At 37.4% G+C, this 22111-nt stretch overlaps 1 protein-coding gene and 1 long non-coding RNA gene across 4 annotated transcripts in view; one reads left to right on the plus strand and one right to left on the minus strand.

The window, feature by feature from the left end:
* The window catches only part of LRIG2 (leucine rich repeats and immunoglobulin like domains 2), an 89053-nt gene that overhangs the window by 25905 nt on the left and 41037 nt on the right, over nucleotides 1-22111 (minus strand). For 2 of the 3 annotated variants that reach the window (XM_082379743.1, XM_082379745.1), the window contains 7 exons: nucleotides 5060-5125; nucleotides 3528-3602; nucleotides 3232-3366; nucleotides 2541-2684; nucleotides 2274-2417; nucleotides 1259-1402; nucleotides 914-1057 (listed from right to left, as the gene is read on the minus strand). In XM_082379743.1, the coding sequence (XP_082235869.1) occupies nucleotides 914-1057; nucleotides 1259-1402; nucleotides 2274-2417; nucleotides 2541-2684; nucleotides 3232-3366; nucleotides 3528-3602; nucleotides 5060-5125 (852 nt within the window). The remainder of the gene's footprint in view (nucleotides 1-913; nucleotides 1058-1258; nucleotides 1403-2273; nucleotides 2418-2540; nucleotides 2685-3231; nucleotides 3367-3527; nucleotides 3603-5059; nucleotides 5126-22111) is intronic. The other variant, XM_082379744.1, reaches the window with a different exon arrangement.
* On the plus strand, nucleotides 10540-21331 carry LOC309623654. The gene is made up of 2 exons (XR_014241440.1): nucleotides 10540-17879; nucleotides 17911-21331. It is a non-coding gene; the product is annotated as an uncharacterized lncRNA (long non-coding RNA).

Here is a 22111-nt window from a genome sequence, read left to right on the forward strand (position 1 = left end):
TTGTTTAGTTAACTCAGAATTAAAGTACAGACTGAAATGGCTAGAGATACATAAAATTTACATATAGGGATAGAGATAAGCAAGACTGCCTTGTCCCAAGGCATAGGAGAGAAGAACTGCAAAATATTAACATACATAATATGTACACTGATTAGTTGTTTTGCTTTAGTGCTTTAAAAAAATTAGTAAAAAAAAAAAATCCCGGGGCTTCCCTGGTGGCGCAGTGGTTGAGAATCTGCCTGCCAACGCAGGGGACACGGGTTCGTGCCCTGATCTGGGAAGATCCCACATGCCGCGGAGCAACTAGGCCCGTGAGCCACAATTACTGAGCCTGCGCATCTGGAGCCTGTGCTCCGCAACAAGAGAGTCCGCGATGGTGAGAGGCCCGTGCACCGCGATGAGGAGAGGCCCCCGCTTGCCACACTAGAGAAAGCCCTCGCACAGAAACGAAGACCCAACACAGCCATAAATAAATAAATAAACAAATAAATAAATAAAAAATAAATAAAAGTATAGAGTTAAAAAATAAAATTAGGGGCTTCCCTGGTGGCGCAGTGGTTGAGAATCTGCCTGCCAATGCAGGGGACACGGGTTCGAGCCCTGGTCTGGGAAGATCCCACATGCCACGGAGCAACTGGGCCCGTGAGCCACAATTACTGAGCCTGTGCGTCTGGAGCCTGTGCTCCGCAACAAGAGAGGCCACGATGGTGAGAGGCCCGCGCACCGCGATGAAGAGTGGTCCCCACTTGCCGCAACTAGAGAAAGCCCTCACACAGAAACGAAGACTCGACACAGTCATAAATAAATAAATAAAAGAACGTGAATTTCTTTTAAAAAAAAAATAATAATAATAAAAAAAATTAAATTAAATTAAATTAAATTAAAAATCCCCAAAAAGGACAGATATACTTACAGTGTCTGAAGATTGGAAAGAAACCTAAATACACCATCAGCAATGTGAGTGACTCTGTTGTCCCCTAAGTTCAATCTCTCCAGTAAGCTCAGACCCACAAAGGCAGATTCATCCAGGCGGGTCAACTGGTTATAGGACAAATCACTAAAAACAGGAAACATGGAAGGTAAAAAATTCACTCTCTTCTAGTTCAACTTTCATATTCTTATTCTATTTACATGATAAATTTAGGGCTTTCAAACTTCTAATAAACAGGGATATTAGATCTCATTACTGACCATGGGAATGACTTATTCTATCTGCTCTAGTCTCACAGCTTCCACTGAAATGCCATCCCACACTTACAGTTCAGACAGTCTTTGGCAGAACTCCCATGCATCAGGGCTGATTCTTTCAACAGCATTCTGGCTCACATAGAGCTGTTGTAACATTCGCAAGCCATACAACCACCCCTTGTTCACTTCTGTAAGGTTATTATGCTCCAGTTCTCTGCAGAATTAGAGAAAGAAAGGAGGAAATATGTTTCAAAACAAGGCATGCAGGACTTCCCTGGTGGCACAGTGGTTAAGAATCCACCTGCCAATGCAGGGGACACGGGTTCGAGCCCTGGTCCAGGAAGATCCCACATGCCACAGAGCAACTACGTCCGTGCACCACAACTACTGAGCCTGTGCTCTAGAGTCTGTGAGCCACAACTACTGAGCCCACGCGCCACAACTACTGAAGACCACATGCCTAGAGCCTGTGCTCCGCAACAAGAGAAGCCACCGTAATGAGAAGCCTGCACACCACCACGAAGAGTAGCCCCCGCTCGCCACAACTAGAGAAAGCCCGCGTGCAGCAACAAAGACCTAATGCAGCCAAAAATAAATAAAATTAAATCTTTAAAAAAAAAAAAAACCAACAAGGCATGCAATGAGAAGATTCCAAAAATCTTCATTAAGTCTTGCACAGAGAGGCATATACCTTTGCTCAACCCAAGTGAGCAGACAAATTCTATTCATAAATATGTACATGTTTCTTAAGATTTAGTGCAAGAAGCCTGTAAGACTGTCTAAAATATCATATCTATAAAATCAACTCACCAAGAGATATAGTATACCTGTTCTGGATAAATCCTGATAATTTTCATCAGCCAAACATTAAGGGAATATAAACTTTTCAGATGAAATGTTTGGAAGAATGATGACAAAAATACCAGTTAGATAACAAAGCTCAAATCTTAATTTATTTCACATAAGAGAAGGGAGGAAGAGCTAAAGTACTTTGTTATAATTAAAGCTACTATCCTAGCTGTTCGGCACTGAAAAGCCCCAGACTCCCTTCCTAACAATCTCCTATTCTAGTTCATAGTACTTACAATTCTTCCATGTTATCCAAGCCAAAAAACGCTCCATCCTTGAGTTTGCTAATTCCATTCCGCTGCATTTTCAAAGATCTTAAGGAGTCTAGACCTTGGAATGTGAGACCTTCCACAACTTTAATCCTGTTTCTTTTAAGTTCCCTTTAACAAAAATAGTTTTACAGTCAGAAAACTGGTTTGCTGATTTGGCCTAATAATAATAAAAAGAAACAGACACTATAAGAAAAAACAATCTTCTTATAATCCATCTATTTAGTTACTCACAAGAATTGGAGGTGAGGTAGCTTGAAGATCTTGGGTGGAATCATGCTAATTCTGTTCCTGTTTAACTTTACCACTAATAAGGAACTTGACAAATTATCGAAGCAACCAGCCTCCAAGATGGTTATCCTATTATTGCTCAAATTCCTAAAATGAACAAGATAACAACAAAAAAAATTCAGTGAAACTAAACAGTCTACCACTGTAAAGCTGCCTCAAGTCTATGACTGAGCCCCAGCTCTACCACTTAGCAACCGTATGCAACTTTACAAATCATTTAACTGCTTTGTTTCTTCAAGTACAAAATAAGGATAATACCTACTTCATTTGGGTTGAAACAGTATGTGTGAATATGCTTTTGTAAACTGTAAAACACTAGCACTCACGCTAATTATCACCACCATTACACAGGTTAAGCACAGTTTAACAAACTACTCCCATTTACCTTTTACATAACTGTTAGCAAAACACAATCCAGAATTAAATCTCAAAACTTACCCTGGATACTTAATATTTTCTGAAAATAGTGTACTCTTTAAGGGCAGAAAAAAAAAAACAAAAAAATCTAACCTAGGTTTGTTTCACATAAGCATATCAAAATCACAATAAATAAGACATATCTGGGAAGATAAATATCAATGAATAATAAACATGCCCTTCAAATTAAATCTAGTTTAAACTCTATTTTACTTACAGGTATTTAAGCTGCATTCGAGGAAATGAAGATATCTTGACTTCTGATATTATATTTGAGCTGAGATCTAAACTCTCGAGAGCAGGGTAAAACTGGAACGCTTCTGCGTTTATTTCTGGGATTATATTATGGACTCTACAAAACAAAGATTATATTGAAGCTATTGCCAGTGATCCACCCTTAACCACAAAAATGTTAAATAATTAGGATCAACAACAAGGGTACCTAAAACAAAAACAAAAAAACTGTGTACTATGCATAATTTAAGTAAAAGACCTGAAATCTTATTTACTTACAAAGAGAGAAGAGTAATATTAGTGGTTGGTTCTCCAAAATACGGGATTTCAGTTAGCTCATTATAATTCATTTTCCTGAGTAGGGGGAAAAATAGATATAAAAATTTAGTGAGGGAAATGCTACCTCGAGTTCTAGTTTCTGGCTAGTACATATTCTTTAGGATAAATGCCAAATTTGAAAAAAGCCTATGACCCAGAATGAGTTAGACTAAATATTTTCTACTGAGAAATCAGCGATTTTAATAAAAAAATGTTTTCATGGTATAGATCTATGATTTGATACCAATATTAGAAAGGTTAGGAAATATTTTGCACATTAAATATTTTTAATCCCAGCAAGGTTCTTTGAATAGTTACTTTTATGACAGCTAATTTAAGTCCTTCTTAAACAAAGAAAGAATAATTCATATCTCTCTATATATATTTATTTATAATAAATAAAATAAATTTATATATAAGTTAATTAAGTAAATTTTTGAAATAGACACGCACACACACATATTTTTTTGTTACTCAAAGTTAGGGAAAGTTGCTTGAGACCACAGACGTAACAGATTATCTCAATTGTTTTAGTAGCAAATCTAATGCAATCACATCTCACCAACCTGTTTTTCAATCACTGAACAACCTCAACAATCTAGAATACAGAAAAGAAGCCAGAAGTAAAAGGCCTCCAAGTAACCAACTGAAGTTACAAAGTCCATGTAATAAATAATAAAGCTCATGCACTTCCCACTGAGCATTTTCCTTTCCTCAGGACCTACTCTTTCAGCTAATAAGCTTGTCAATTGTTCATTCCGTCCACAGCAGATTAGGGGCAGCCAATTTGAGGCAGGGAAGGAGAGAATGCAGAGACAATGAGAGCACAAAGTACCCCTTGTCAGAAAGAAATTCAAAAGAAAAATTCATCTGAGGATTCTTAGGGTGTTTAGTATACAGGTAAACAGGCCTCAACAGTTGTGCCTCTGGGAATACCACAATGCAATAACTGATATTAGTAATATTTTAGAAACTTCTCTCCAGAAACTACATAATAATACATCTCAGTACTAAAGGAAAAACTTCAATGAAGAGGAAAACTGAATTATATTAACTATCATATTCCAGGTGATACCAAAAATATTGTATTTCATATAAACCTACTTCAGACATGATGCTTCCACCTTAGACAAGTCAAAACATTAGAAAAAAAAAAATTACACAATACAGAGCTTCACTGGCTGAAACTCTGGCAAAAAAAAATAAAATATATTCACTCTGAAGAGGGAAAATCTTACATTAGGCCCCAAGGAAGTAGAAAAGTATTTCTACGCAGTTTACAACTTGAAATCACCAATGCAATGGCATAATACCCAGAGAGTTTGTGATACTAACAAAGCCAAAGACAAGTTTAGGCTTTTAAACATGTTTTAATCTAAAGTTTTCTTTCCTTCAATTTTTTGACATTTTTGCATTGAACATCCTGAAATTCATAATTCATCAAATCACCTCAAAGAATTTAATGTAAGTTTAAATAAATAAAAATAACTTACACTTCTTGTAATGTTTGAGATTCCAAGCTGATGTTCCAGTTAGACAACCGATTATGACTCAAATCCCTAAATGGAGGATAAGAGATCATTCTTAGTTTAGCCCTGGAAAGCACACTTAAAGAAAAGGAAAAAAAAAAACAAAAAACGAAACGAAAATAGGAATCTAAAAGCCCTATCAAATGTGAATTTGAGTAGTACAGATAAAAAGAAATGTTTATAAAGGATGAATAAAAATTTATGTAGATTTCAAAATAGCTCTTTTACTTTCTCCTTTTTATGAGGGTTTTTTGTTTTTGTTTTTACTAACTAGGAAATACATTCACATGGTTCAATAATCAAAAAGTATAAAAGGATATACAGTAAAAAGTCTCCCACCCTTGTCTCCAGCCATCCAATTTCCCTCCCCAACAGCAACAAGTGAAAATATACCATTTCTTTTACAGCCTGTCAGATACTTTATGCATGTACCAGAAAAGTTTTACACAAATGGTAGAATAATTTACACATTATTTTGCCCCTTGGTTTTTTCACTTAACAACACATCTTGTAGATCATTCCACAGCGATATTATAGTTTCTTTATCCCTTCTAGTGATTATGTTACACTTTATTATAATGCAGTATGCTTTACATACTTTTGAAAGAAATATATACTTTTAAAGTAACATAATATAAAGTAATATATACTTTTAAAGTAATATATACTTTACATAATATATATTATAATATATATTATACTTTAGCTGTAGATAAACTTGAAGATGGATTAGATTTCACAAGTCAAGACAGTGAGCTTCTGTATTAGAATTGGGGTTGACCACATCCTTGACAGAGATGTAGTCTTCCTTAAAAGCAAAAAAAGCAATCTAGCTTCAGGGAAGGGAAATTCATCTCACTCCAAGTTACGTTAATGATGATGGTGGTGGTGGTGGTGGCAGCAGCTAACATTTATTAAGTGCCAGGCACTCTTCTTTGCACTTTATACATATAATCTGCCTAAATCCACACAACAAATTTATGAGGCAAATACTTTTACAATCCTCACTTTCCAGACACAGAAACAGACAGAGATTTTGAATTTGAATTTGAATTTGCTGTGTGACCTTGAATTTGTCAATCCAAGGTCACACAGCTAATAAGTGAGGAAGTCAAAAACTTGAAATTCCATCTCACTTCTAGTGAGTAGTTTATTAGATACAGCAGAGATTTCACTGAAATTAGTCATGAGTCTAGATATTTAAATAGGCTTAAAAATTCACCTTGCTGCTTTCTGGCATATTTTCAAGACTGAGGTGGAATCTAGCCCACACAAGCTGTCTGCCCAAGAGATGTACTACACATTACAATATGGCTAGCAATAGGGATACACTAGAGAAACATTACAGATCACTTTATCTCACTGTACCACCACGGGCAGTTGACAGATGCATGCAGTTTTGGACGATGTCTCTATCACAGCACAACAATTTGTTCTCAGCTAGTTTCGTGTCTGTCCATCTGTAAAACCTAGCCACTTTCATTTAAGAGCTTAATTTACACCATAATATAACTAAGGCTAGATCAAACTGTCACTTTTTCACACAGTTCTAAAACCTTTATTCTAAGATATGTGGCACCAGGTATCAGCTCAAGGACACTCATGAATGGAGGGGTGTGTTGGGAAATGTTAAGAGAGAAAAACATGAATTCACTCCACATAAAAATCTTATATGCAAACACTGTCATCCAATTCACACTTGCTACTGAACAACAAACACAGAATTTCACACGAGTGAAAAGATGTTTATTTACTGTGGTGTTTCAACTTAAGGAGAAGTGCGACTGCTCTAATTTAAGTTAGATACTCCATATTCTACTCCAAGGTGGCTGGTCTGGCAAACAGCTAATATCATCTGTATAGTAGGCTACCACAGCATCATTTACTTCTATATCTCATGGTTTCTGGAATTTTCCTTTTACATATTAAGGGCTTTCATTTTAATCAGTGCCTCTAATGCCTTTCCAAACCCTAACCTCCTTGACAGTATAACTTTTTTTTTTAATTAATTAATTAATTAATTTAATTTTTTGGCTGTGTTGGGTCTTCGTTTCTGTGCGAGGGCTTTCTCTAGTTGCGGTGAGCGGGAGCCACTCTTCATCACGGTGCGCGGGCCTCTCACTATCGCGGCCTCTCTTGTTGTGGAGCACAGGCTCCAGACGCGCAGGCTCAGTAGTTGTGGCTCACAGGCCCAGTTGCTCTGCGGCATGTGGGATCTTCCCAGACCAGGGCTCGAACCCGTGTCCCCTGCATTGGCAGGCAGATTCTCAACCACTGCACCACCAGGGAGGCCCGACAGTATAACTTTTGATTGTACTATCCCCTATATTTCTCTCATGGATGTCAATGATGACCAGACAATCAGTTTTAAAGAAAACCATTATTAAAGAAATCTAAAGCAATCAGATTAAACTCAATTTATACAGAGTATAAACCACTATATATTCAGTATCAGTGAAAACTGTCCACTGTCTCTACTGGGTGAAAGAATAATTTTCTCTGTGTGTTTGAAAAACCTCTAATGCTTTTTTTTTTTTTAAACATCTTTCTTGGAGTACAATTGCTTTACAATAGTGTATTAGTTTCTGCTTTATAACAAAGTGAATCAGTTATACATATACATATGTTCCCATATCTCTTCCCTCTTGCATCTCCCTCCCTCCCACCCTCCCCATCCCACCCCTCTAGGTGGTCACAAAGCACCGAGCTGATCTCCCTGCGCTATGCGGCTGCTTCCCACTAGCTATCTATTTTACGTTTGGTAGTGTATGTATGTCCATGCCACTCTCTCACTCTGTCACATGTTACCCCTCCCCCTCCCCATATCCTCAAGTCCATTCTCTAGTAGGTCTGTGTCTTTATTCCCATCTTGCCACTAGGTTCTTCATGACCTTTATTTTCCCTTAGATTCTATATATATGTGTTAGCATACTGTATTTGTTTTTCTCTTTCTGACTTACTTCACTCTGTGTGACAGACTCTAACTCCATCCACCTCACTAGAAATACCTCCATTTCATTTCTTTTTATGGCTGAGTAATTTCCATTGTACATATGTGCCACATCTTCTTTATCCATTCATCTGTTGATGGACACTTAGGTTGCTTCCATGTCCTGGCTATTGTAAATAGAGCTGCAATGAACATTTTGGTACATGACTCTTTTTGAATTATGGTTTTCTCAGGGTATATGCCCAGTAGTGGGATTGCTGGGTCGTATGGTAGTTCTATTTGTCGTTTTTTAAGGAACCTCCCTACTGTTCTCCATAGTGGCTGTATCAGTTTACATTCCCACCAACAGTGCAAGAGTGTTCCCTTTTCTCCACACCCTCTCCAGCATTTATTGTTTCTAGATTTTTTGATGATGGCCATTCTGATCGGTGTGAGATGATATCTCATTGTAGTTTTGATTTGCATTTCTCTAATGATTAATAATGTTGAGCATTCTTTCATGTGTCTGTTGGCAATCTGTATATCTTCTTTGGAGAAATGTCTATTTAGGTCTTCTGCCCATTTTTGGATTGGGTTGTTTGTTTTTTTGTTATTGAGCTGCATGAGCTGCTTATAAATCTTGGAGATTAATCCTTTGTCAGTTGCTTCATTTGCAAATATTTTCTCCCATTCTGAGGGTTGTCTTTTCGTCTTGTTTATGGTTTCCTTTGCTGTGCAAAAGCTTTTAAGTTTCATTAGGTCCCATTTGTTTATCTGTGTTTTTATTTCCATTTCTCTAGGAGCTGGGTCAAAAAGGATCTTGCTGTGATTTATGTCATAGAGTGTTCTGCCTATGTTTTCCTCTAAGAGTTTGAAAGTGTCTGGCCTTACACTTAGGTCTTTAATCCATTTTGAGTTTATTTTTGTGTATGGTGCCAGGGAGTGTTCTAATTTCATACTTTTACATGTATCTGTCCAATTTTCCCAGCACCACTTATTGAAGAGGCTGTCTTTTCTCCACTGTATATGCTTGCCTCCTTTATCAAAGATAAGGTGACCATATGTGCGTGGGTTTATGTCTGGGCTTTCTATCCTGTTCCATTGATCTATATTTCTGTTTTTGTGCCAGTACCAAACTGTCTTGATTACTGTGGCTTTGTAATATAGTCTGAAGTCAGGGAGCCTGATTCCTCCAGCTCCATTTTTCGTTCTCAAGATTGCTTTGGCTATTCGGGGTCTTTTGTGTTTCCATACAAATTGGGAAATTTTTTGTTCTAGTTCTGTGAAAAATGCCAGTGGTAGTTTGATAGGGATTGCATTGAATCTGTAGATTGCTTTGGGGAGTAGAGTCATTTTCACAATGTTGATTCTTCCAATCCAAGAACATGGTGTATCTCTCCATCTATTTGTATCATCTTTAATTTCTTTCATCAGAGTCTTATAATTTTCTGCATACAGGTCTTTTGTCTCCTTAGGTAGGTTTATTCCTAGATATTTTATTCTTTTTGGTGCAATGGTAAACGGGAGTGTTTTCTTAATTTCACTTTCAGATTTTTCATCATTAGTGTACAGGAATGCCAGAGATTTCTGTGCATTAATTTTGTATCCTGCTACTTTACCAAATTCATTGATTAGCTCTAGGAGTTTTCTGGTAGCATCTTTAGGATTCTCTATGTATAGTATCATGTCATCTGCAAACAGTGACAGCTTTACTTCTTCTTTTCCGATTTGGATTCCTTTTATTTCTTTTTCTTCTCTCATTGCTGTGGCTAAAACTTCCAAAACTATGTTGAATAATGGTGGTGAGAGTGGGCAACCTTGTCTTGTTCTGGATCTTAGTGGAAATGCTTTCAGTTTTTCACCATTGAGGACGATGTTGGCTGTGGGTTTGTCATATACGGCCTTTATTATGTTGAGGAAAGTTCCCTCTATGCCTACTTTCTGCAGGGCTTTTATCATAAATGGGTGTTGAATTTTGTCGAAAGCTTTCTCTGCATCTATTGAGATGATCATAGGGTTTTTCTCCTTAAGTTTGTTAATATGGTGTATCACGTTGATTGATTTGCATATATTGAAGAATTCCTGCATTCATGGAATAAACCCCACTTGATCGTGGTGTATGATCCTTTTAATGTGCTGTTGGATTCTGTTTGCTAGTATTTTGTTGAGGATTTTTGCATCTATGTTCATCAGTGATATGGGCCTGTAGTTTTCTTTCTTTGTGACATCTTTGTCTCGTTTTGGTATCAGGGTGATGGTAGCCTCGTAGAATGAGTTTGGGCGTGTTCCTACCTCTGCAATATTTTGGAAGAGTTTGAGAAGGATAGGTGTTAGCTCTTCTCTAAATGTTTGACAGAATTCGCCTGTGAAGCCATCTGGTCCTGGGCTTTTGTTTGTTGGAAGATTTTTAATCACAGTTTCAATTTCATTACTTGTGATTGGTCTGTTCATATTTTCTATTTCTTCCTGGTTCAGTCTTGGAACATTGTGCATTTCTAAGAATCTGTCCATTTCTTCCAGGTTGTCCATTTTATTGGCATAGAGTTGCCTGTAGTAATCTCTCATGATCGTTTGTATTTCTGCAGTGTCAGTGGTTACTTCTCCTTTTCTAATGCTTTTTGATGGAATCCAAAAGATACCTGAAATAATTTGGAGCCTCTCTACAGACTAATGCTGTCTTAAGAATATATGCCTCAGGGCTTCCCTGGTGGTGCAGTGGTTAAGAATCCGCCTGGCAATGCAGGGGACACGGGTTCCAGCCCTGCTCTGGGAAGATCCCACACGCCACAGAGCAACTAAGTCCGTGTGCCACAACTACTGAGCCTGCGCTCTAGAGCCTGCGAACCACAACTACTGAGCCCACGTGCCACAGCTACTGAAGCCCGCGCGCCTAGAGCCCATGCTCCAAAAGAAGAGAAGCCACTGCAATGAGAAGCCTGCACGCTGCCACAAAGAGTAGCCCCTGCTCACCGCAACTAGAGAAAGCTTGCGCGCAGCAACAAAGACCCAATGCAGCCAAAACTAAATAAATAAATAAAATAAATTTATTTTTTAAAAAAAAGAATATATGCCTCGGGCTTCCCTGGTGGCTCCGTGGTTAAGAATCCGCCTGCCAATGCAGGGGACATGGATTCAAGCCCTGGTCCAGGAGGATCCCACATGCCGCAGAGCAGCTAAGCCCGTGTGCCACAACTGCTGAGCCTGTGCTCTAGAGCCCGTGAGCCACAACTACTGAGCCCATGTGCCACAACTACTGAAGCCCACGCACCTGGATCCTGTGCTACACAACAACAGAAGCCACCGCAATGAGAAGCCTGTGCACCGCAATGAAGAGTAGCCCCCAGTTGCCACAACTAGAGAAAGCCCATGCGCAGCAACACAGACCCAACGCAGCCAAAAATTAATTAATTAATTAATTAATTTAAAAAGAAGAAAGAATATATGCCTCATAGGTCAGAACCGCATATAATGAGGCTCTCTGGACTTTTCTGCAACAAATCCACATTGAACAGATTAAAAAACACTAACAGTGAAAAAAAAAAAAAACACTAACAGTGAACTGAAATACACTCCCAAAGTGGCACTATCATAGAAAGCAACTAGTATAAATCGTATAGTTGTTTTCTCAAAATACCAGATGTGTAACTAGAATTATATGGATTGATCTGATCACCAGGTATTCATGCAATAAGCATTTACTGAACCATGTGCCAGACACTGTGCTAAGTGCTAAGGTTACAACCACTGTCAACTTTAGTAACCTTTTTGTCTTTTTTGAAAGCAACATTTGTAGTACTCTGTGGAGTCACTTCAAAATGGTAAACATAAATTCAGCATCAACTCAACTACTATCCTTCACTGAAAAATGAGTAAATTAACTTTATTTTATACCTAAATTTCACTCTGGCATTTAATATGACATGGGTATATGAAGGTACACAGACACACTTTTGCTCTCCATAAGAAATTTCCAATTTATTTTTTTAAGGTAGTCCAAAAAGACTGAGAAGATAAATTTGAAGACTTCAAATATCAGATGTAAAACTCTTTGATTAAGAATTTGAATAATTTTCAAAATGAAAGTCTCTATTCTTGCCAGTGGCCAGTCATTAATTTCATTTAGTTCACATAAACTAATGCTAGTTTATCTGTTTGTTTTTGTTTTTTAAGTTCAAGTCCTGAAATGGAGAATGTCTTTCAAAGATTTTCCCCTTGAAATATCCTTAAAATGCACTTAAATACGTGAAGTAATCTAATGCTTGACAAACATAACCTAAAGAGTCTAGCTTTTTAACAGTCAATAATCTTTATTTTTTAACAGCACTAACATCTGAATATTTATGGATACGATGTTTGGAGAGTTAAGGTCTCAGAGAAGGCCTTACTTAGCTCAGTGTTATACTCAGTTCCCACTCATGCTAATCTACAGGGACGCAGCTGTAATAAAAGATGAATTATTAAAGTTCTTGATACCATGTGGAGCCAGAGGTGCCATTAATGTAGCCATTTTGTACCATCAGGGTGTAAATAATTTATGGGATATGCAGAGCAATCACAACAGTTTGAGGAGAATCAAGTTCTGCAAGCTAATTGCAAAGAAGTCCTGTAGCAATGGAGATGTTGAAGTTTTCTTCTGCCCAGTCATGTATGTACACTTTGGAGTCATCATCAATCTTTTTTGTTTTTGAGAATCTGCTGTTTTGAGATAGCTTTTGGTATAAAGCTGTTAGTGATAAAGGAAAAGTAAACCTAAAAGCAGACAGAATTTTGAGTTGTTTTGGGATCCCTGTCTTTAGTATACTCCAAGAGTACTTAAGATAATCAGCCTGTTAAATCACAGTACCGGGACATCCCCGGTGGCACAGTGGTTAAGAATCCGCCTGCTGGAGACACTTTTTTTTCCTCCCTCCTTCCCTCCTCTCCTCCCTTCCCTTCCCCTCTCCTCCCCTCTCTCCTCCTTCCCCACTAAAGAAAAAAAAAAAGAATCCGCCTGCCAATGCAGAGGACACGGGTTCGAGCCCTGGTCTGGGAAGATCCCACCTGATGCAGAGCAACTAAGCCTGTGCGCCACAACTACTGAGCCTGCGCTCTAGAGCCTCCGAGCCACAACTACTGAGCCCGCGCGCCTAGAGCCCATGCTCCGCAACAAGAGAAGCCACCTCAATGATAAGCCCACTGCCGCAACTAGAGAAAAGCCCATGCGCAGCAATGAAGACCCAATGTAGCTAAAAATAAATATATAATAAACAAATAAATAAATCACAGTACTATAAATGAGTAAAATGATAATCCTGAGTATTTTTTTTTTAAGTAAATTATGCTGGCTACACTCTAATTAGCAAAACAGGGATTTCCATTCACAAAAGAAAGGGCAAATTATGCTGGATAAATACATAAAACATTGTCATACCCAAACTATTGGATATAAAATATGTTATTATCTTTTAACTTTTTGCAAAGGGTCCCTTTATCAGAAATTTTGTTATCGTTGAAGTTCACATTTCAGCCTATTCTCAAAAGCTTGTATTACAGCATGAAGCATAATGCTATTCCAAATTAAAGTTTCATCCTTCAATTGCATTACTTATTTACACTGTACAACACTTTTTATATGAATCCAAAAAGTTGGATGTGGTAGGAGAATGGGAGCATTAATTTTCAAGAATAAGAGGCATATCTTATTTTCTTCCATTATCTTTCCCTGGGTTCTGAATGATTAAAAACATTGCTTCACTGTGAGGACTACAACAACAAAACAAGAAATATGAATTCTACAGTTACCTTTAAGAATAGAGTTTTTGCATGCCCAGTTCTGGTACCTGGGGCAAGTCATTTAACCTCTCTAAACTTCAGTCTCATCTACCATTAAATGAGGATGCTAGTACCTACCTCAATGGATTGCTCAGATGATTAAAAGGATATAAATAAAATGCTTAGAATACAGGTCAGTGTGTAAATAGTAGGTCATTATATAATACTAGATTTGAAATAGAATGATGGTCCAGCACTCTCACCTTTTCTAAGTATTTATCTTTTGTACACACAGGCAAGGTGTACACACTTCCCAAGGTAAAATCTGAATTAATTGGAACTACTCCCCTAAATTAGCTTATTAAAGTAATAAATTAAATATTGCTTCTGAATTCCAATTTCATGAGAAAGATGCCAATAACAAGGCAGCCCACCAAAGATTCAGTCAAATTATTTAGGTATAAACCTATATCACAAGATATGATGTTTTAGAATAACCTAAGAATTCTATTCTACATATAGTCATATAATTATTAAGAGATATCTACCAGGAAGTTACTGTAATAGCAAAATCATAAAATAAAAAGAAACTTAAATGTTCAATAAAATGGGATCAGTTAAATAACTTATGAAAGTTCCATACAATGGAAATCTCTGCAGCCAGTAAAAAGAATAGCATAAGGAATATGGTCAATAATATTGTAATAACTTTGTACGGAGACAGATGGTTATCATGACACCAGACTAATCATGGTGATCACTTCATAATGCATGCAAATAAAAAAAAAATGCATGCAAATGTCAAATCATGATGTAGCACACATGAAACATAATATTGTAAATCAACTATATTTCAATTAAAAAATAAAAGAATAACAGATATTTATACATAGTGCATAGTACAGCTTTGTGGTGGGGAGGTGTTTCTAAAGAAAAGGGAAAAGATGTATGTGTAAAACTCTGTGGAAGTACACCCAAGAAATAGTTAACAGTGAATTTTCCTTAGGTGGAACAAGGAACTTGTTACTTTTCCATTTTATATGCTTTTGTACTGTTTTAATAGTTTATCATGGGAAAGTATTATTTAAAAATAAAGTCACACATAAAATCTACCTTTAGCCCAGAATGTGACTAGAAAAGATTTTAATTGTTACTTTTCTAAGAGACTAGAATTCTTCTTACAGAATGTTTTCAGAATAATGCTCTAAACTGAGCCAATCAGATTAATTATGACACTAGACAAAGGAAAAAATAATAATTAGATGTATTTTGCATTCCTAATCAGTAGTATACCTCAGAAAGATAGTGGAACACACATACTAGATTTAGTTTTTGGACTGATCTATGAAACAGTAAATTGCATTTTAGAACCCACTGTCTGGCCTTCAAATTTCAAGCAAAAGAACAGCTGAATTTTTAGCAAGCAGTAAAAAAACACAGCATATTAATCCCATGTTTTTAATGTTTTTTCCATTTAGAATAAAAATAATTCAGCAATAGCAGAACAAAGGCTGTTGCTTATACATGAGAATCTACAGAAAGCTAAGATACTTTCCATCATCATTAGTGAGCATTTTCTGACTATGAACTGAGTTCACATCTTATCAGACTATTTTATACTTATATTTGGATAGACTATATTTTATTATAATTATTAAGTTATTATATTTTAGGGAGTGAATAGATATTAAATTTAATATAAACTTTCTTATCACTTATGTTATTGGCAGAGAAGGTCTAATCAAAGCCAAGCATTAGTTGGGTTTCTCATTATTATCTCTTAATACCCATGCAGCTTAACCTGGCACCAAGTCTAATATTTCCTCAAATAAGCATAATTATGCTCAGGGTTGGCTATGCTTTTCCTGCTGCAACCTGCCAAGATTTTGATTATATAACTAAGATGTCATAGTGATTTTGAAATGGATATACAAAAAATAAAAATGTATAAGAGAAAGCCAAAGTTAAGAAGCGTTTAGCTACAAATTTATTTACACCACACTTCATTAATGTTGCACTGTTTATGGTTTAACCTTAAAACTACTCATCACTACTAGTTATTCTGACAGTTATTCCGGCATTTAAGTTTATTACAAACAACACAGTTACAGTCTCCTTTTTGGGGAAAAGTTGGGGAAGGGCAAGAGAAGGAGAGGTAAAGAATACACACACTTTAAAAAAAAAACAGGTTTACAGCATAGTAAAGAAAGCTTACATTAAATATTCTGTTCCTCTGGTTTTTGTCCCAAACATGAAATTAATAATTTGGATGGAATCTATTTACTTAAATTGCTTTTAATTTTTTAATATTTATTTATTTAAGCTGCACCGGGTCTCAGTTGCAGCACACAGGATCTTTGTCGCAGCATGTGGGATCTAGCTCCCCGACCAGGGATCAAACCTGGGCCCCCTGCATTGGGAGCGCCGAGTCTTACCCACTGGGCCACCAGGGAAGTCCCTAAATTGCTTTTATTTTTTATTTGCATCAGCTGATCATCTTAACATTTTTGATGACTGGAATAACACAAAATAAACAAGTTGAGTCATTTAGTTTGGCATAGAAAAGAAAACATCATACAAATGTATTCAGATTTTTTTTTAAACATTTTTGCTAAGCTCTTTAATATGATTTGTTTTCTCTACTGCTTAAATGCCAGTTTTCCATTAGGATTAAAGGGCCTTTAAAAAAGAAAGTATACCATATAAAATGTCATGGTCCTAAGATGAAGGAAATATATTTTCTAGCATCAGGAAGCCTAATGATTATCTTAATGTACAAGTAATTAAGTAATTCTTTGATTATCCATGTGCTTACTATATATGTTGTATATAAGGAAATGCAAAATATTTTTAATATAGCGAAACATAATTAGGACGATAATCTATAAAAATAAAAGTGTCCTCCAAAGCATAAAGGACTTTTAAAGAATTAAGTAAAGCACAGATCTCCTCAATTAACATTCAGTAAGCAACAACTGTTTATGGTTCAGTAGTTCTTCACCACTGCTGCACATCAGCATTACCAGGGAAGATTCTAACACACTGATGCTGGGGTCTCATCCAGACTAATCAAAGCAGAATCACTGGGGTGTGAGACCTAAGCACTGGTATTTTGCTAAGCTCTCCAAGTGATAGTCTAACATGCAGCCAGTGCTGAGAACCCTTGCGCTTCTCCAGAAATCTAATACCCCAAAGCCTGATGGCCAGACGACGCTCTGTTAAGATTCTTTCAATTCTTTTCCTTTTCTCGCCTTACAATGAAACTGTCCTCAAATATTTGACATCTACCATATGCCGGGCACTGCACTAAGTAGTATGGAACAAAACAGACATTTGGGGAGTTTATATAATCCCTCCTGGAGTTTACAGGATCACCTTAAACTAAAGTCTCACTGACACCAAAATGCCACTAAATCATATTTACTATCAGGATGAAATTCCTGTAAATCCCTATTTGTACCACAGGAGGGTGGGATAGAAGGGACAGAAGAAGGAATGGGTGCTTTTATTTCTATTTAATTCTCTTCTGTATTGCTTGATTTCTTTTAATGAGAATATATGCTCTTTTATAATTTATGTATGTTCCCTAAAATAAGATTTTAAAAATGAAGTCTTAGGTAAACGCAGCAAGACATACTAGTACATTGTTGGATAGCTCCTTGGCTACATATCTCACTGGAAAGGAGAGTAAGGATTTGGGTTTAGGTATGGGAGTCTATAGCAAGGTGAAATGACCCTAGGTTTCTTTACCACTTTCCAGTAGTAAACTTGTCTCTCTTCATCTCTTAATTATTGTTCCCTTGCCCAGAAAGATCTTGTCAAAAAGGGCAAAGGTCAACGTTGTAAAACTCCTTAGGGATATACTGAGCACCACTACTCTCCTCTTTCCAAGTGGTTCTAACATCTAAAATCAAGTGCCATTCAGGGCAAGGGAAGCAGGGCAAAGTTAACATTAAGAGAATCAAACAAATTGTACAAAGAAAAGCAATTAAAACAATATGATTTTTCCCCTACCAAATTAGCAAAAAATAAGTTAGATGATGATAATCAATGCTAGGGAAAGTATGGTAAGACAGGCACTCTCAGTGTCAAAAGGAGTTTTTTGTTTTTTGTTTTTTTTTAAAAGGAGTTTAAGTTGGTAAATTATGCTGGGCTCAATGTAAAATATCAAGATAATTCAGTGTAGACTTGTGTTAACAATAAGATCTAAGTGATCTTCACCAAATATGTATTAGACAAGATTTCTTAAGGCTCTGTCATTATAGGCTTTCTTCTTTAGCTATTTTCTGAACTAACAAAAATGCCTTGAAGATTACAATAAATTTCATGGGCTCACATCTTCTGTTTATCACTTTCCCAGGAAGACCAGGATAAAGAAGATGAAATATGTTAGAATCCTTAATGCAATGCAAGAAAGGCATATTGTATATGCTTTGAAATAACTGTTGGAAGTGAAACAGTTCGATATAACAGTAGTATGCAAGCCAAGGACAACAGATACTGAATTTTGGAAACACCATAGCAGTGTATTCCCCGTTCCCCCAAATGTGCTTTAGGGATTTACCAGTGGGTCTGTTTCTTTTAGAGAATAAAACTGGTGTTTCTGCTAGCGCCTAGAAAGACAGGGTACGTGAAAGACATCCAAATGCCTTTGAAGGATCTCAACTTTAGAAATAGGTGGCTGGTGTACAGGTTGGAATGAAGTTGTAGACTATTAAAAACCCCTCAAACTATGGCTGCAAGCTATAATGACACCTTGTGCAACTGATTATTCACTAATATTTAGTAAATATCTAATAGACACTGCAAAGTCCTATGAAAACAAAGACAATCAGAATAAATGAAAGATTATTTGTTTACACAAAAGTTTTTCTGAATTTTGGTGCAATTAAACAAAACATCCCAGAGTGAGATGGGAGTTAGAATTAGTAGTAACTTAGTATGCCTATATTCAGAAATTTTTCTGTTTTTTTTAAAAAGATGATCTTAAAATACAAATAATTAGCTAAGATAATATACTGATTCACTCAAAATGTTTACTATGGGGAATGAGGTACGCTGAAAAGAAATCATCTAATAAGGTATTTTAAAAACTAGAGGGACTTCACTGGTGGCACAGTGGTTAAGAATCCGCCTGCCAATGCAGCAGACTCGGGTTTGCTCCCTGGTCCAGGAAGTTCCCACATACTGCAGAGCAACTAAGCCTGCGAGCCACAACTACTGAAGCCCGTGCACCTGTGCTCTGCAACAAGAGAAGCCACCTCGATGAGAAGCCCACGCACCACAACGAAGAGTAGCCCCCGCTCGCCGCAACTAGAGAAAGCCCGCGCGCAGCAACGAAGACCCAACGCAGCCAAAAATAAATGTAAAATAGAAAACTAGAGAAGTAAAGGGGAAACGTTGCGGGGGGCAGGGGGATAAATTAGGAGCTTGGAATTAACCCCCACACACTACCATATATAAAACAGATAACCAGCAAGGACCTACTGTACAGCACAGGGAACTCTACTCAGTACTCTGTAATAACCTATATGGGTAAAGAATCTGAAAAAGAATGAATATATATATATGTATAACTGAATCACTTTGCTGTACACCTAAAACTAACACAACATTGTAAATCAACTATACTCCAATAAAATTTTTAAAAAATGAAAAACAAAAAACTAGAGAAGCAATTGAGAAAGGACTGCTTTAATTTCTTTGAGAGTTTCTCCTAATCTCCCTCAAAAGGTTTTCTTTAATTCAATTATTTGCTGCATTCATTCAACAAATACCTTTGAGTACCTACTGCTGGTCACTGTTCATCTATAGCAATGAATGAACAGATAAAACTCCATGCCCCCGTGACATTTACATTCTATTGAAAAGACGAAGTAAAATATGTAGCACGTCAGAAGATGATGCCTACTAAAGACAAAAATAAAGCCAAGAAGAGGGTTGGGGCTTTCTATGGAGAAGAGAGTTAACCTGTAAGTCCTGAGTTTCTTGTGGAGACTGGTGTGAACAAGAATAAAGAGCATAATGAGCCTGGGGCTGATGGTCTCACAGCAGATACTGGTTGGTGGTGAGGATGTGAGGGTTAGGGCAAGGAAGGCATGGCGAATCTTCCCAGGAATAAGCACAGTTCTTCTTTACTCTGGAGTGTAGAATTGGGATAGGATGATATTATTCAGAGCAAGAAGCGTTTCCTCTTGATTCCTACCTAAGGAGGCCTAGAAGCCAAGAGAGGGAAGTCCTACTTTGGTTTGATGACAGAGTAAACCACGTTTCTAAACCCACGGCCAATCTCACTGTGCTCAGCCCCGCAGTCAATCTCACTTCTCCATAAAGTGCAGTGAAAATATCATGGAACACAAAATGGAAGAAGGAGGTATAAAACAAGGGTAGATAGTAACAAGTGGGGTAAATATGAGGGACCTTAATAGAGGGGAAATCTAATCTGTACCTTTTTTAAAGGGACTCTTTTTCAGTTCACCACCTTGTGGTTTGAAGCAATTAAAGTGGATTCTTCTCTTCACATCCCAGCTGGATTATCCAATTGAAAAGCATCAAGCTATGTCAAAGTTATGTTTCTGCCTCTCAGTTTTCTTCACAACCTGTATCCTCTACATGCAATAGAAGGTTGAAGAGTTCATTTTCAGAAAAACAAACATCCTCAAATCAACTTCCCTATCATATTACCTTTCTAAAACCTAAGAATATTTTCCAAAGAGTATCTCAATCCTTACCAGTATCACTAAAAATGTAGAATGGAAGGATACTACAAATTATTTGCCCTTTTAGGAAAGAAATATGAAGTATAGGCAAAGTTCTGCGGTTTTTGCTTGACATCACGCAAGTCATTGGTAGTGAGCTCAGGACCTTTGAAGGAATCGAGGCTAACTCCACCTGTAACTAACAGTGAAAACATTTTACCAATGTCACTCACACAGAGCAACAGCTAAAGAGGTTAAAGCTCAAGTTATGTGTAAATCTGAAAGACTTCCTGGAGTGATTCAACATAAATTGCCCTCTTCCTATGCTAAAGAACTAATCTGTTCACAACTGCTCCAAAGAACGATGTGGACAAATCTTAAACAGTAACTATTATGAGAAGAGAGGAGACTAAGAAACTAGAAGTAACAACTAAATGCATATGAAATCCAGACGTATTTCTCTTGTACCCTCTGAGGCACAAAATGACAGTAAGTATTGACAGAAAAATGTTCTGCCTGCAAGCAAAAGAGGCAGAGATGGCAGATGGCAGTCATCTGCCATCTCTTTCCAATTAATCTAGTACAGCAGTGGTTCCCAAATCCATGATGAAGTTTTCAGCAGTCAACAGTAAAATGAAAATAATAAGGTCAAGGTTACAAGTTTTCCATAAAGCTAAATATAATTAATCTACAGAATTTTCCTTAACTCTAAAATCATGTATTCCTGGGACTTCCCTGGCGGTCCAGTGGTTAAGACTCCACAGTTCCACTGCAGGGGGCACGGGTTCGATCTCTGGTCGGGGAACTAAGATCCCACATGCCGCGTGGCCGAAAAACTAAACAGGTAAATAAAAATTTTTTAAAATAAAACAAAATCATGTACTTCCTAATTTTTTGGTGCTATCATGAAATGACCATAACAGCAAATAATTGTTGGAGGAGAGGGGTTCTAATGCCCTTACTTGAAAAAACAAGAAGTTGACTAACATACCTGGTCTTTCAATTCTTCTGTGTGTGTGTGTTTGGGTCTGCGTCTGTGTGTGTAAAATCAGAACAATGTGACACAGAGCTCTGCCATGGAGAATCCAGTCAAGTTTTAAATAACCAAATAAAATTTGAAAGCGTTTCTGACATATAGAAGCATAAAGACAGGGCTTCCCTGGTGGCGCAGTGGTTGAGAATCTGCCTGCCAATGCAGGGGACACGGGTTCGAGCCCTGGTCCGGGAAGATCCCACATGCCGCGGAGCAACTAAGCCCATGTGCCACAACTACTGAGCCTGCACTCTAGAGCCCACGAGCCACAACTACTGAGCCCACGTGCCACAACTACTGAAGCCCGCATGCCTAGAGCCCGTGCTCTGCAACGAGAAGCCACCGCAATGAGAAGCCCAGGCACCACTACGAAGAGTAGCACCCACTCACCGCAGCTAGAGAAAAGCCCGCACGCATCAGCTAAGACCCAACGCAGCCAAAAATAAATAATAAATAAATTTATTTAAAAAAAGAAGCAGCAGCATAAAGACAGTATCTAGGGAATTCCCTGACGGTCCATTGGTTAGGACTCGGTGCTCTCAACTGCCAGGCCCAGCTTCCATCCCTGGTCGGGGAACTAAGATCCCACAAGCCGAGTAGTGTGG

This window comes from Balaenoptera borealis (genome assembly GCF_965194805.1).
Source record: "Balaenoptera borealis genome assembly, chromosome: 1".
NCBI classification, from domain to species: Eukaryota; Metazoa; Chordata; class Mammalia; order Artiodactyla; family Balaenopteridae; genus Balaenoptera; species Balaenoptera borealis.